The following is a 13,832-nucleotide window of genomic DNA, read 5'->3' as shown; positions in this document are numbered from 1 at the left end:
TGTATAGTAGTAGTTTGCATATGTATAGTGGTAGTTTGTATATGTATAGTAGTAGTTTGTATATGTATAGTGGTAGTTTGTACATGTATAGTGGTAGTTTGTACATGTATAGTGGTAGTTTGTACATGTATAGTAGTAGTTTGTATATGTATAGTGGTAGTTTGTATATGTATAGTGGTAGTTTGTATATGTATAGTAGTAGTTTGTATATGTATAGTAGTAGTTTGTATATGTATAGTAGTAGTTTGTATATGTATAGTGGTAGTTTGTATATGTATAGTGGTAGTTTGTATATGTATAGTGGTAGTTTGTATATGTATAGTGGTAGTTTGCATATGTATAGTAGTAGTTTGTATATGTATAGTGGTAGTTTGTATATGTATAGTGGTAGTTTGTCTATGTATAGTGGTAGTTTGTATATGTATAGTGGTAGTTTGTATATGTATAGTGGTAGTTTGTATATGTATAGTAGTAGTTTGTATATGTATAGTAGTAGTTTGTACATGTATAGTGGTAGTTTGTACATGTATAGTAGTAGTTTGTATATGTATAGTGGTAGTTTGTATATGTATAGTGGTAGTTTGTATATGTAGAGTGGTAGTTTGTATATGTATAGTAGTAGTTTGTATATGTATAGTAGTAGTTTGTATATGTATAGTGGTAGTTTGTACATGTATAGTGGTAGTTTGTATATGTATAGTAGTAGTTTGTATATGTATAGTAGTAGTTTGTATATGTATAGTGGTAGTTTGTATATGTATAGTGGTAGTTTGTATATGTATAGTGGTAGTATGTGTACTCACAGCGCTCTGGTGCAGAGCCTCTCCCTTCAGTTTCCAGTTCCCGTGGACGTCCTCTTCTGAAATTTCCGTCTCAAACTTGGCTGTTTCCGTCTCTGTGACCTCGACGCTGTACAGCGGCCGGGTCACCTTAATGTCTCGCGCTGCAGGGGGGGGGACATTAGACATCAGAAACAACAGAGACAACAAAGAGACCAAACTGTCTCATTAATCTGACATATCTGTCCGGTAATACTACATCTAAATCTCCGGCGTCCCTCAAGGCTCTGTGTTTGGTCCTCTTTACAGTAATTGAACAGATGCTTTTGTTTATATTTATTTTATATATCTGCATTTAGAATTATTTATGTGAACCAAATCTAGAAATCCAAACGTATAACTCTATGCTGGGCAGAAAGTGGAAGTGAATTAGAGCAGGGGTTCCCAAAGTGGGGGTGATTCAAAATAAAAAAAATTAAATAATTTAAAAGAAAGATTATTTTTTATTATTATTATTATCCAGTGTTTCCCATAATTTAATTCTACTTGTAGGGGCACCGCACCCCCCCCCCCCCTCCATGCAAATGAGCCATCATCTCATTAAATATGCGCATATTTTAATACTTTCAGGAACACAATTCTGAACATTGGATAAAGTCAGGTTCAAAATTCTTGTTTAATTTTGTAGTCATATTAGAATCTAAAGTTTTTATAGAAGGGAAAATATCAATTTTCACCATGTTTTTAGGTATACAATGTTATATAATTCAGGCTATGAATGATATATAAACAAACCTTTATGTAAAAACCTTCAGAATATTGATAGGAATATAACTGGAAGGTTTGTAAGTGCTACTGAAGTGGAAATTTCTCACTCGGAATAGGAGAAAAAACTCATTTTGAGAAAACGACCTTTAAAGATTGCTGTGAGGCGCTACCTAAACCCTCCTGTTCTCTGGATGACAGCTTGCGCCTCAACGCACTCCGTGAAGGTATTTCGTGTTCGGGATCATTTGTTTTTTGTCTAACCTTGCTTCGTGCAAGTGACAATTGTTGTCGTCTTCTCTGTGAACATTGTTTTCACTGTTCTTTTGCCATTTTGAGATTTAAATTTCCAGCGGAAAGCTGAACCAGGAAGTGTTTTAGCACACCACGTGACGCATCTGAACGAATCACGTTGTCAGAAATTGACACCAGCCAATGAGATTTCGTTTCTTGGTTTAAGACCCCTTTGTACTTTCACGATTGGTTGCTGATACAAAGGAAATGACCATATTTGGATCCGATGAGATTGTGCAGGAGAGACGGAGCTTTCCAACGATACCTGTGATGACATGGTCCAAACAGCGGTCGCGGTACTTTATGTTAAGTTAGAAAGCTAACTTTTGGTGAATTAGAGAAACCTATAGACGCAAATAGACAACCTTTAGTCAAATAAACACCTAAATGTGTATTTTGTAAGTTTTCCTTCCAAAAGCCTGAAAGAAAACATGTTATGAAATCAAAATAGCACAACATCTCAAAATTGACCAGTGCATGAAAAACGATGTGTGTGCCTGCCGTGTCTCGCCTTAAGCCCAAGATCCCGTGTCTCGCCTTCAAGAGTGAGACACACCGGAGTTGAGGATCTGTGGGGTTTGTATGTCGATGTATGGGAAACACTGTTATTTGTATTACTATTATTAATAATAACGTGTGCATAGACATTTTTCAGGGGCGGACTGGCCATCTGTAGAATGTCTTCCCCCCGTTGACAATTCACTAACAACCCCCCCCCCCCCCCCGTTGACAATTCACGTGGCGACCCCCAGTCTCTGACACAGTTATTTTGGGGGTCGCAGGCTGTAAAGTTTGGGAACCCCTGAATTAGAGGGCGTGAAAAAACGTAACATTCCTTTAGCCCAGTGTTTCTCAAAGTGGGGGGCGCAGAGGCATGACCAGGAGGAAAAATGGTTATTAAAAAAATAAATGATTGATTACAATTACGTCTGGGTCTCTGTGTTTCATTCAAGCTCGGCTCTGTGTGTGTGTGGAACGAACCATTTTGTGTGCGTGCGCGAGCGAGAGAGAGAGAGAGAGAGAGAGAGAGAGAGAGAGAGAGAGAGAGAGAGAGAGAGAGAGAGAGAGAGCGCACCGGTACCGGAGATCGTTGTTGTTAGCTTCTGGTGCTAGCGAGCTACGCTAACAGATATAAGGAGCTTTTTCAACAACAAGGTGGAGGAGAGTCCTCTCCTCTCAGACTGAGAGTCCTCTCCTGTCAGACTGAGAGTCCTCTCCTGTCAGACTGAGAGACTCAGTGAGCTGAAGGACTCTCCTGTCAGACTGAGAGACTCAGTGAGCTGAAGGACTCTCCTCTCAGACTGAGAGACTCAGTGAGCTGAAGGACTCTCCTGTCCGACTGAGAGGCTCAGTGAGCTAAAGGACTCTCCTGTCAGACTGAGAGGCTCAGTGAGCTGAAGGACTCTCCTGTCAGACTGAGAGGCTCAGTGAGCTAAAGGACTCTCCTGTCCGACTGAGAGGCTCAGTGAGCTAAAGGACTCTCCTGTCAGACTGAGAGACTCAGTGAGCTGAAGGACTCTCCTGTCAGACTGAGAGGCTCAGTGAGCTAAAGGACTCTCCTGTCAGACTGAGAGACTCAGTGAGCTGAAGGACTCTCCTGTCAGACTGAGAGGCTCAGTGAGCTAAAGGACTCTCCTGTCAGACTGAGAGACTCAGTGAGCTAAAGGACTCTCCTGTCAGACTGAGAGACTCAGTGAGCTGAAGGACTCTCCTCTCAGACTGAGAGGCTCAGTGAGCTGAAGGACTCTCCTGTCAGACTGAGAGACTCAGTGAGCTGAAGGACTCTCCTGTCAGACTGAGAGACTCAGTGAGCTAAAGGACTCTCCTGTCAGACTGAGAGACTCAGTGAGCTGAAGGACTCTCCTCTCAGACTGAGAGACTCAGTGAGCTAAAGGACTCTCCTGTCAGACTGAGAGGCTCAGTGAGCTAAAGGACTCTCCTGTCAGACTGAGAGACTCAGTGAGCTAAAGGACTCTCCTGTCAGACTGAGAGGCTCAGTGAGCTAAAGGACTCTCCTGTCAGACTGAGAGGCTCAGTGAGCTAAAGGACTCTCCTCTCAGACTGAGAGGCTCAGTGAGCTAAAGGACTCTCCTGTCAGACTGAGAGACTCAGTGAGCTAAAGGACTCTCCTCTCAGACTGAGAGGCTCAGTGAGCTGAAGGACTCTCTGAGTGTTTAGATAGTTCACTTTAGTCTAAGTTATCTCAGTGGGTCTCAAACGGTTTGGTCACTATTAATGTAAACAATTATTTCCGAGGCACACATTTATATGATCATTATAGTTATAAAAGAATAAGAGAATTAATGAAAAACAGGTATGAAATACTGCATGACAGTAAAAAAAGAATAAAGTTTAAAAGGGGAGATATTTGTAAAATATCCATAAAGAAAAAGTAAATCTGTTTCCAGTTGTGTTTGATATGGGTGCTGAGAGAGGTATCCATAGATCTCTCCATGTTGCTCTCAAAGTGCACCAGATTGATGCTTTTAACTTCAATATTTAAAAATAAAATTCTTCCCTGGGGAGCTTGCCCCCGGACCCCCCTATGTGAGGTCCACACACCAGCTATAAAAATAGCACTTTCCCCCTGCTTACACCTATATGCCGTGAGCTGATTATCGAGCCTTCATTGTAACAGTCGAGGGTACACTGTGTGTTTGCGTGGGGATTGTTGCAGTAGAAAGTTCCTCTGTAGCGCCCGGTACCTTAATGGGAAACCCTAAATGTTTGAGCACCCTCTATGAAACGTCAAGCTACCCCACAGCACCCCCAAAATAAATCTCTGCCGCCGCCACTGAGCCTGCGACCCCGTTCTGAAGACATGTGCAGAGCAGGCTCATTGCAGACACTAATGCTAAGACACACTTTGAGCCAAATATCAGCATTTTCTTTCTTTTCATTTTTCAAGTGGCAAAGTATTATAACTTATTGTTCTAGCAAAGGGATTTTCACTTTCTCACATGCTCACGTTCATATTGATGTATTTTAATAAATGTTAACTTGGCCCATTACGTGACTATTTCTGTTGGGGGGGCCTGACAGAAAAAGTTTGAGAACCACAGCTTTAGCCTCAAAGATGATCAAGTTTCAGGAATTCTGGGAAATGTTGGGATATCTCAAAGACAGCCAGGAATCTTGCTCTGACTTTTGATGGTTAGATCTAACAGTCAACCTTGCTAAATGTTATTTAGTTGTTAACCCTTTATTTGACTTGGCTGATTTAGTTGTATCCCTTCTATATCACTTTGTATTACTACAGACAGAAACAAGAAACAGACAGAACCGTAAATGTAAATAAAGGTTATCCTTGATAAAGCAATGAAAGCATGAATAATAAAGTCTGTAGTCTCTAATGTGATGATTGAATAGACCCTAAAGTCTACAGCTGGTTCTTCCACTCAAACACTGGTGGAAGTGATGCTCTACCCTGATGGTACTCCGCTTCATACACCAGATGCTAACACCAGATGCTAACACCAGATGCTAACACCAGATGCTAACACCAGATGCTAACACCAGATGCTAACCCAAGTATCTAGACTTCTGTCAAAGTCCTGACTCACCTTCAATATTGAGGTTAGCAGCTGTCTTGTCCGATCCGCAGTCGCAGGAGTACTCTCCGATGTTGGCCTTCTCTGCCTTCCTCACCATCAGGATGCGCTTCTTCCCGTCTGTACTGACCGCGATGTTCTTGGAGGGCGTGATCTCCTTCCCGTCTTTGAACCACTTCACGTCAGCGATGGTTTTGCTCAGCTCGCAAACCAGCTTCACCTCGTCCTTCTCCACCGCCGTGTAGTTCTGCAGCTTCGTGGTGAAGTACAGGTCGCCCTCTGCACAGAAACACAACACCTCAAAGTTAGAAACACAGTCTGTTTTCCTGAGCAACTGAAAGGACTGGGGTTCAGATACTTTATTGATCCCAAATTGGGATCAATAAAGTACTATCTTATCTTATCTTAAAGCATCAGGACAAATGTGTAGGGAACCAATTTTATTTCAATCTGGGGCTTCTCTGCACTAAAGGGACTTTTCTATTTGTAGATTTCTGACACTCTGTCTGTTAGTAATGGCTTTAAACGTTTATTTTGTACCACCCAAACTCTCTTTATTAAAAGCGTCTGAACCTTCCCTCTCTCTAACCCCAGAAACTCCCAACAGGTCAGACACTGACCGATGACGGTGAGCATGGCGGTCACGCTCTTGTCCATGGCCTCCACTTTGATCATGGAGGTGTCGTCGATGGTGACCTCCTTGAAGGCCAGCGTGTGGACCTTCCCGTGGTCCGCCATGTGCACCACCTTGCTGGGGTGCAGCCGGACGTCGTTCTTGTACCAGACCACCGGCACCTTGTCGTGAGAAAGCTCCACGCTGAACTCTGCCGTCTCACGCTCCTTCACCGTCACATCCTTGATCGGCTTAGCAAATTCCAGCCGGATACCTGCGGCAGGAAACACAGGTCAGACATCGGGAATAAGAACTTGTTAGGGTTAGGGTTTGAAATGCAAAAATCCCCAACACATTATTGGTTGTGGTTTCTGTTTTCGATGCAGCCTGAACCACAACAGACCTGTGTCTGTAAGTTGATAAATGATATAAATACTAAATGACAGAACTGATATGTATTTCAGGAGCCAAATATCATTCATTTGGTTCAAAGAAAACGAAATCAGGGTGAAAAAGATGGAAAACAAGATGTCAAACTTAAAACATTTAAATAAAACCCAAAACTTAGGGTCAGTCTCACTAAGTCACATAGGAAGCCATGAGTTGGTGTTGAATAACTAAAGAAAAGAAGAAACAATAAGGAAACAAACGATGTCTGTATGACAAAGGCTTAGAGTAAACTCAGTCCATCTCCTCACAGAGTCTGAACCCAACGACCTGAATGTGTTTCTAGCTAGATTAGTCTAACTAGGGGGATTAGTCTAACTAGGGGGATTAGTCTAACTACGGGGATTAGTCTAACTAGGGGGATTAGTCTAACTAGGGGGATTAGTCTAACTAGGTAGATTAGTCTAACTAGGGGGATTAGTCTAACTAGGGGGATTAGTCTAACTAGGGGGATTAGTCTAACTAGGGGGATTAGTCTAACTAGGTAGATTAGTCTAACTAGGTAGATTAGTCTAACTAGGGGGATTAGTCTAACTAGGGGGATTAGTCTAACTAGGTAGATTAGTCTAACTAGGTAGATTAGTCTAACTAGGGGGATTAGTCTAACTAGGTAGATTAGTCTAACTAGGGGGATTAGTCTAACTAGGGGGATTAGTCTAACTAGGTAGATTAGTCTAACTAGGGGGATTAGTCTAACTAGGGGGATTAGTCTAACTAGGTAGATTAGTCTAACTAGGTACATTAGTCTAACTAGGTAGATTAGTCTAACTAGGGGGATTAGTCTAACTAGGTAGATTAGTCTAACTAGGGGGATTAGTCTAACTAGGTACATTAGTCTAACTAGGTACATTAGTCTAACTAGGTACATTAGTCTAACTAGGTACATTAGTCTAACTAGGGGGATTAGTCTAACTAGGGGGATTAGTCTAACTAGGGGGATTAGTCTAACTAGGTACATTAGTCTAACTAGGGCGATTAGTCTAACTAGGGGGATTAGTCTAACTAGGGGGATTAGTCTAACTAGGGGGATTAGTCTAACTAGGTACATTAGTCTAACTAGGGGGATTAGTCTAACTAGGGGGATTAGTCTAACTAGGTACATTAGTCTAACTAGGTACATTAGTCTAACTAGGGGGATTAGTCTAACTAGGGGGATTAGTCTAACTAGGGGGATTAGTCTAACTAGGGGGATTAGTCTAACTAGGTACATTAGTCTAACTAGGGGGATTAGTCTAACTAGGGGGATTAGTCTAACTAGGTACATTAGTCTAACTAGGTACATTAGTCTAACTAGGGGGATTAGTCTAACTAGGGGGATTAGTCTAACTAGGGGGATTAGTCTAACTAGGGGGATTAGTCTAACTAGGTACATTAGTCTAACTAGGGGGATTAGTCTAACTAGGGGGATTAGTCTAACTAGGGGGATTAGTCTAACTAGGGGGATTAGTCTAACTAGGTACATTAGTCTAACTAGGGGGATTAGTCTAACTAGGGGGATTAGTCTAACTAGGGGGATTAGTCTAACTAGGTACATTAGTCTAACTAGGGGGATTAGTCTAACTAGGGGGATTAGTCTAACTAGGGGGATTAGTCTAACTAGGTACATTAGTCTAACTAGGGGGATTATTCTAACTAGGTAGATTAATCTAGTCTCGTACCCTGGATGACCAGCTTGCCGCTCGTCCTCTTGTCCTCGGCCTCGAACATGTACTTGGCTTCGTCCTCGTAGGCGACGGAGCGGATCTGCAGGACGTACATGTTTCCTTCCTGGATCATCTCATACTTTTCGTCTTTCTGCAGCTCCTGCGTTCCCTTCAGCCAGCGGAAGCTCTTCGGCGCTCTCGACAGCTCCAACTCGAACCTCGCCTCGTCCTTCTCGTAAACGTTCACGTCGCTCAGCGGCGTCAGGAAGTTCATCGGCAGCTCTGATGAAGCAGAGGAAGTTTAGACACCGAACCACAGCACTACTTTCTGTCTCTAAGCACTACTTCCTGTATCTAAGCACTACTTCCTGTCTCTAAGCACTACTTCCTGTATCTAAGCACTACTTCCTGTCTCTGTGTATATAGTAGGGATGGGAATTTGAAAGCAAATGTATATTTGAATATTCGACCCCCCAAAAAACGGTTAAACGGTTAACCGGTTAACCGAAATGTACATATCCTATAAAAAAAGAAATTGGGTAAAAAAAAAAATTCTAACATTTTCTTTCGAAAAAATGTTTTCAATAACTTTTGGAAATAAATAAATACATGTTCAAATAAGTATAGAAACCAAGTCGAATTTGTCAAATGTATTGAACTGGTGATCACAGTTTGACAGCTATAGGCCTACAGCTTTCATGTGCGGAGGCGATTCACAATCAGGCCAGCTGTAGAGAAGACCCTCTCAGCTGGATCGGAGGTTGTGGGTATAGCAAGGTATAGTATGTATATATATAAGTTTAATTTGGCATAGTTTGCACTCTACACCGCACTCACTAACCTGGTGGAAATCTTTCCACACATTACTCCTTCTTGACGCCATGTCTGTTGTGTAGGACTCTTCTTAGAGTGTAAATAATGACCGGACTATGACTGGTTAAATATGTTGAATACCGGCAAAACTAAATCTCTCCTGTCAAAATGTCTATGTACTTTGCCGCCACACACGGTTGCCAAGCAACGCTTATTGTTGTTTAGGCTGGCCACTCATGTGTCGAGTGTTGACAGGGGGCGGGGGAGCACGCTCATGAACTGTTAGCGCCGGAACCTCGCAACGGCTGCGGAGCGCATTTGCACCGCATTTGGGCATAAGATGAGGTTTGAGTCTGCGTGATTTGCGTGTAGGCAGGGGCAGCAGCCATATCATTAGCTAGAACTAGATCTGATGGATTTGGACATAAACGCGAGTGAAGTACCGGATGAGAGAGAGAGAGAGAGAGATCAGCACCTGCAGCTCTGCCCGCTGTGAGGGACCGGTGAGCGGAGCAAAACACACCTTTAGACGTCACCTAACACATTTAGCTATGGCACTGTCGTATACATTGAATTATTCAATTTGATAATATGTAATCAACTTAGGCATCCCTCCCAAAAATATATATATATATATATATATTCATAACTCATATTCAAATACCTGAATAATTTTGAATATTCTAATATTCGATTAATCGTTCCCATCCCTAGTGTATAGGTACACAATAACCCAGATCCAACTCAAGCATTTCCCAAAAACCCAAATTCTCTTAATAAAGTGGTAAATTCATTTAAAGAGAACTATAAATCAAAGTTTATTTATATAGCCCAATATCACAAATGTACATGTCTTCTTGTCCATTCAGGATTGAGTAACCCCAGAGAATATTAAATGTTGTCTCGTTAACGGTTTATCGTCTCAGAGAATCGTCTCCTACGTTTGTGATTTTGTCAGAAATGTCAGAAGAGCGTTGTTTGAACTCTAACCCTCGGCATTAACTAGATTCTGATTACTGCATATATTAGTCATTTAAACATTGCTTCCTGGTTAGACTCCTGGTACAGGAGGTGTATCGTCTGTGGCTCACCTTTGACCTTCAGGTTGGCGGCACACTTGGCGTTGGCGGCGGCGTACGCCACCTCGCCCGTCATGGTCACCTTGCAGTTGTAGAGGATGAGAGTGTGTTTTCCTCCCTCCTCGATGATGTCCACATCCTGTCACACACACACTAGTTAGTCTCTGACATGGATGTATAATAAGAACTGGATACAGCGTCGTTCATTCCTTTGAGAGCTGCCCATTGGCTCATGAGGACAAAATGGCCTGAGATTCTCGAGTGCAAAACGTCACAGATTACCCATCATGCCTTGCTGTCAGAGCAGAAGTACCCGTTGAGTTTCCCATTAAGCCCCGCCTCCTGTCATTAAGCCCCGCCCCGATCTCCTGCTCTCCGCTCAGTAGATTGAATGGAGAGAGAAATTAAATCTGGATTTGGCTTTTAGTGCATTTTACAACTTTAAGGACCTAATGATTCTAATAAGGGCTATCACAGAGTGCATTCTGGGTAGTTTATTTAGTTAAAAAAAAAATATCCGCTGAATTGCAGACGTCTCTTTCCCCATGTTAGTCAATGGGAGAAAGTCTTTCTGGGCCCATTGACGTCACGGACTGATACGGAAGTTGTAGTACCGCCGTTTGGCCACTAGGAATATTTCCCTCAGAGTCCGGAGCACTTCCTGGGGGCTTGCTCTCTGACAGCAGGGTATCAACATGTATTCATGAGGACAGGAAGTCTTACGGAGGACGGGGTGAGGACGTCTCCGTTCAGCTTCCACTGGCCACGGACGTCGTCCTCAGAGATTTCCACCTCGAAGCGCGCCGTCTCGCCGTCGAACAGCTCCACTCCGTAGATCGGACGCACCACCTTAATGTCACGAGCTGCAGGCGGGACAACATGTTTATTAATGTCATTGTTGTTGTTGTTATTATTACATTGATTTACTGTGAAATTATAGATCAAGTTTGTCCCTTCGTGTACTTCAATATAAAAAACACTTATTTTACTTACAGTTTTATCAAAAGAAGATAAAGAACGTGTCTTATTGTAGGCCAGTATTTACGTGTAGAGAAATACATAATAATTTAAGTTTTAAAAAGTCCTGATAAAAAGTACTTATTTTTACTTTAGCTCTAAATGTTTGTTAGCATAATGCCACTGTTGGTTTTTGTGAGGAATGGTGAACATGTAATGTAGTGAAAGCTGCTGAGGGTTGAGATAGAGAGAGAAACATGGAGAGTGTGACACACTGATAGCAGCTGGAAGCGTCCCCAGTTGGACACAGGGTGGTGTTGAACCCTGGCTTCTCAGGTGACGGTTACCTTCGATGTTGATGCTGGCGGTCGTCTTGTCCGTCCCGCAGTCACATACGTATTTCCCTTTGTCGCTCTGCTCCACCTTCCTCAGCACCAGAGACCTGCGGGTGCCCTCGCTCTTCATCAGCAATGTCTTGGAGGCGATGACTTCCGTCTCCTCGTGGAACCACATGACCGGCACGTCTTTGCTCAGCTCGCAGTCCAGAGACACCTCGTCCTTCTCTGTCGCAGTGTAATCCTGCAGCTTCACCACGAACACCGCGTCGCCCTCTGCAACACACACACACACACACTCCGTCAGACTCACACACGCACTGGTTCAGATTCCCCCTCGCACACTCGGTGAGATGGATGAAGATGTGACACACTGATTCAGACTCACCCTCACACACTGATTCAGACTCACCCTCACAACACACTGATTCAGACTCACCCTCACAACACACTGATTCAGACTCACCCTCACACACTGATTCAGACTCACCCTCACACACTGATTCAGACTCACCCTCACACACTGATTCAGACTCACCCTCACAACATACTGATTCAGACTCACCCTCACACACTGATTCAGACTCACCCTCACAACACACTGATTCAGACTCACCCTCACACACTGATTCAGACTCACCCTCACAACACACTGATTCAGACTCACCCTCACACACTGATTCAGACTCACCCTCACACACTGATTCAGACTCACCCTCACAACACACTGATTCAGACTCACCCTCACAACACACTGATTCAGACTCACCCTCACAACACACTGATTCACCCGCACACACTCGGTGAGATGGATGAAGATGTGACACCCTGCCCCCCCAGAGATGGATGAAGATGTGACCCCCCAGAGATGGATGAAGATGTGACCCCCCAGAGATGGATGAAGATGTGACACCCTGCCCCCCCATGAGATGGATGAAGATGTGACCCCCCAGAGATGGATGAAGATGTGACCCCCCAGAGATGGATGAAGATGTGACCCCCCCAGAGATAGATGAAGATGTGACCCCCCATGAGATGGAACAGAGAGATGAAACTTGGCTGTGACAGAGCACCACAGAAGAAGAGTTACCTATGACTGTCAGCTTGGCCATGGAGTAAATGCCTTTGGCCTCTGCCTTTATCTGGCAGGTATCATCGAGACACAGCGTCCTCATTTCGAGAATGTGTCTCTTCCCTTCCACGTGCGTGAGCACCGTTCTGCTCACGTGGAGCTTCACCTCGTTGCGGTACCAAACCACGGGCACGTTATCGTGCGACAGCTCGAGCTCAAAGCGGACCGTTTTACCTTCTTTCACGGTTTGGTCTTTCAGCTGCTGCACAAACTTCAGCCTCATGCCTGCAATGGTCAGTGCACACAGTTGGTCTCTGCCGGGGACACTTTCAACATGGACACTCAACAGGAAGCCTTTGAGGACAACACTTACCTTCCACCGCCAGCAGGGCGCTGGACCGCTGGCCCAGAACCTCCACCGTGTACTGGGCCTCATCGTCAAACTCACAGCTGCTTATGATCAGCATGTGCTTCCTGCCATCATCCATTATCTCATATTTAGGGCTGGGGGTGACGATGTCCGCCCCCCTGAACCACAGCACCTTTGACACCTCCTTGGTGACGGTGCATTCAAATTTAGCCTGTTTCTTTTCAGGCACAGAAACGTCCTTCAGCGGCTCAACAAAGCCCATCTCGATTTCTGAGAGACGCGGAGAGTCGCCGTTATTCACAGACAGAGAAGCTTACCTGACCCTCTGCTTGGACCAACAGTGGGACAGAGAGAGTGTGTGTGTGTGTGTGTGTGTGTGTGTGTGTGTGTGTGTGTGTGTGTGTGTGTGTGTGTGTGTGTGTGTGTGTGTGTGTGTGTGTGTGTGTGTGTGTGTGTGTGTGTGTACCTTTGACGGTGAGCATGGCGGTGGTGACAGCGTTCAGCGCCTGGTAGGACACTTCGCCCGCCTGGTCCAGCTGAACCTGCTTCAGGGTCATGAACCGCTTCTTGCCTTCAGACTTGATGTCGCAGGTCTGAGAGACAGGACACACTTCAGTTAGCAACAAGGATAACATCCTACTTGTACCATTGTATACCATTACCATTGTATGTCAATATATTTAGTTAAATTAAGCGCTCAAAATCTTTTTGTTATCTACTTTTTTCCTCGTAACATATGTGCAATTTTAAAAATAAAACGTTATTTTCTTCAGAGTTTCATCTTTGAGATGATCACACTTTTGTTCTCTTTGACTGGTGTTAAACTGGTCGCACTTTAGCCCCTGATGGTGTCACCTTTAACGCCCTATTAGTGTTTGTGTTATACTCTTTATTTCATATTTAAATCCCCTCTCTTTGGTCGGACTCACCGGAGACCTCATCAGCACCTGTCCCCTCAGCTTCCACTCGCCCACCACATCCTCCTCAGAGATCTCCGTGTCGAAGTTGGCTTCCTCCTTCTCCACCACCTCCTGGCTGGCGAGGGGCTTCAGGACCTCGGCCTCGCGCTCTGAAACACAAACAGCAGGTCAGACCAGGTTCTTGACCCTCCTCT

General features: G+C 44.1%; 1 protein-coding gene across 1 annotated transcript in view; it reads right to left on the bottom strand.

Annotated features, from left to right (window-relative positions):
- The window catches only part of LOC117496739 (titin-like), a gene marked incomplete at its 3' end in the record, with an annotated part of 221,578 nt that overhangs the window by 119,623 nt on the left and 88,123 nt on the right, over positions 1-13,832 (bottom strand). The window contains 11 exon segments of the mRNA XM_034148477.1: positions 804-943; positions 5,402-5,668; positions 6,010-6,276; positions 8,108-8,374; positions 9,997-10,123; positions 10,708-10,847; positions 11,289-11,552; positions 12,367-12,633; positions 12,722-12,988; positions 13,185-13,311; positions 13,648-13,787. Of these exon segments, the coding sequence (XP_034004368.1) occupies positions 804-943; positions 5,402-5,668; positions 6,010-6,276; positions 8,108-8,374; positions 9,997-10,123; positions 10,708-10,847; positions 11,289-11,552; positions 12,367-12,633; positions 12,722-12,988; positions 13,185-13,311; positions 13,648-13,787 (2,273 nt within the window).

The sequence above is a fragment of the Trematomus bernacchii genome, unplaced genomic scaffold (genome assembly GCF_902827165.1).
Source record: "Trematomus bernacchii unplaced genomic scaffold, fTreBer1.1, whole genome shotgun sequence".
Lineage (NCBI taxonomy): Eukaryota > Metazoa > Chordata > Actinopteri > Perciformes > Nototheniidae > Trematomus > Trematomus bernacchii.
This window is presented reverse-complemented; position numbering and strand designations above follow the sequence as displayed.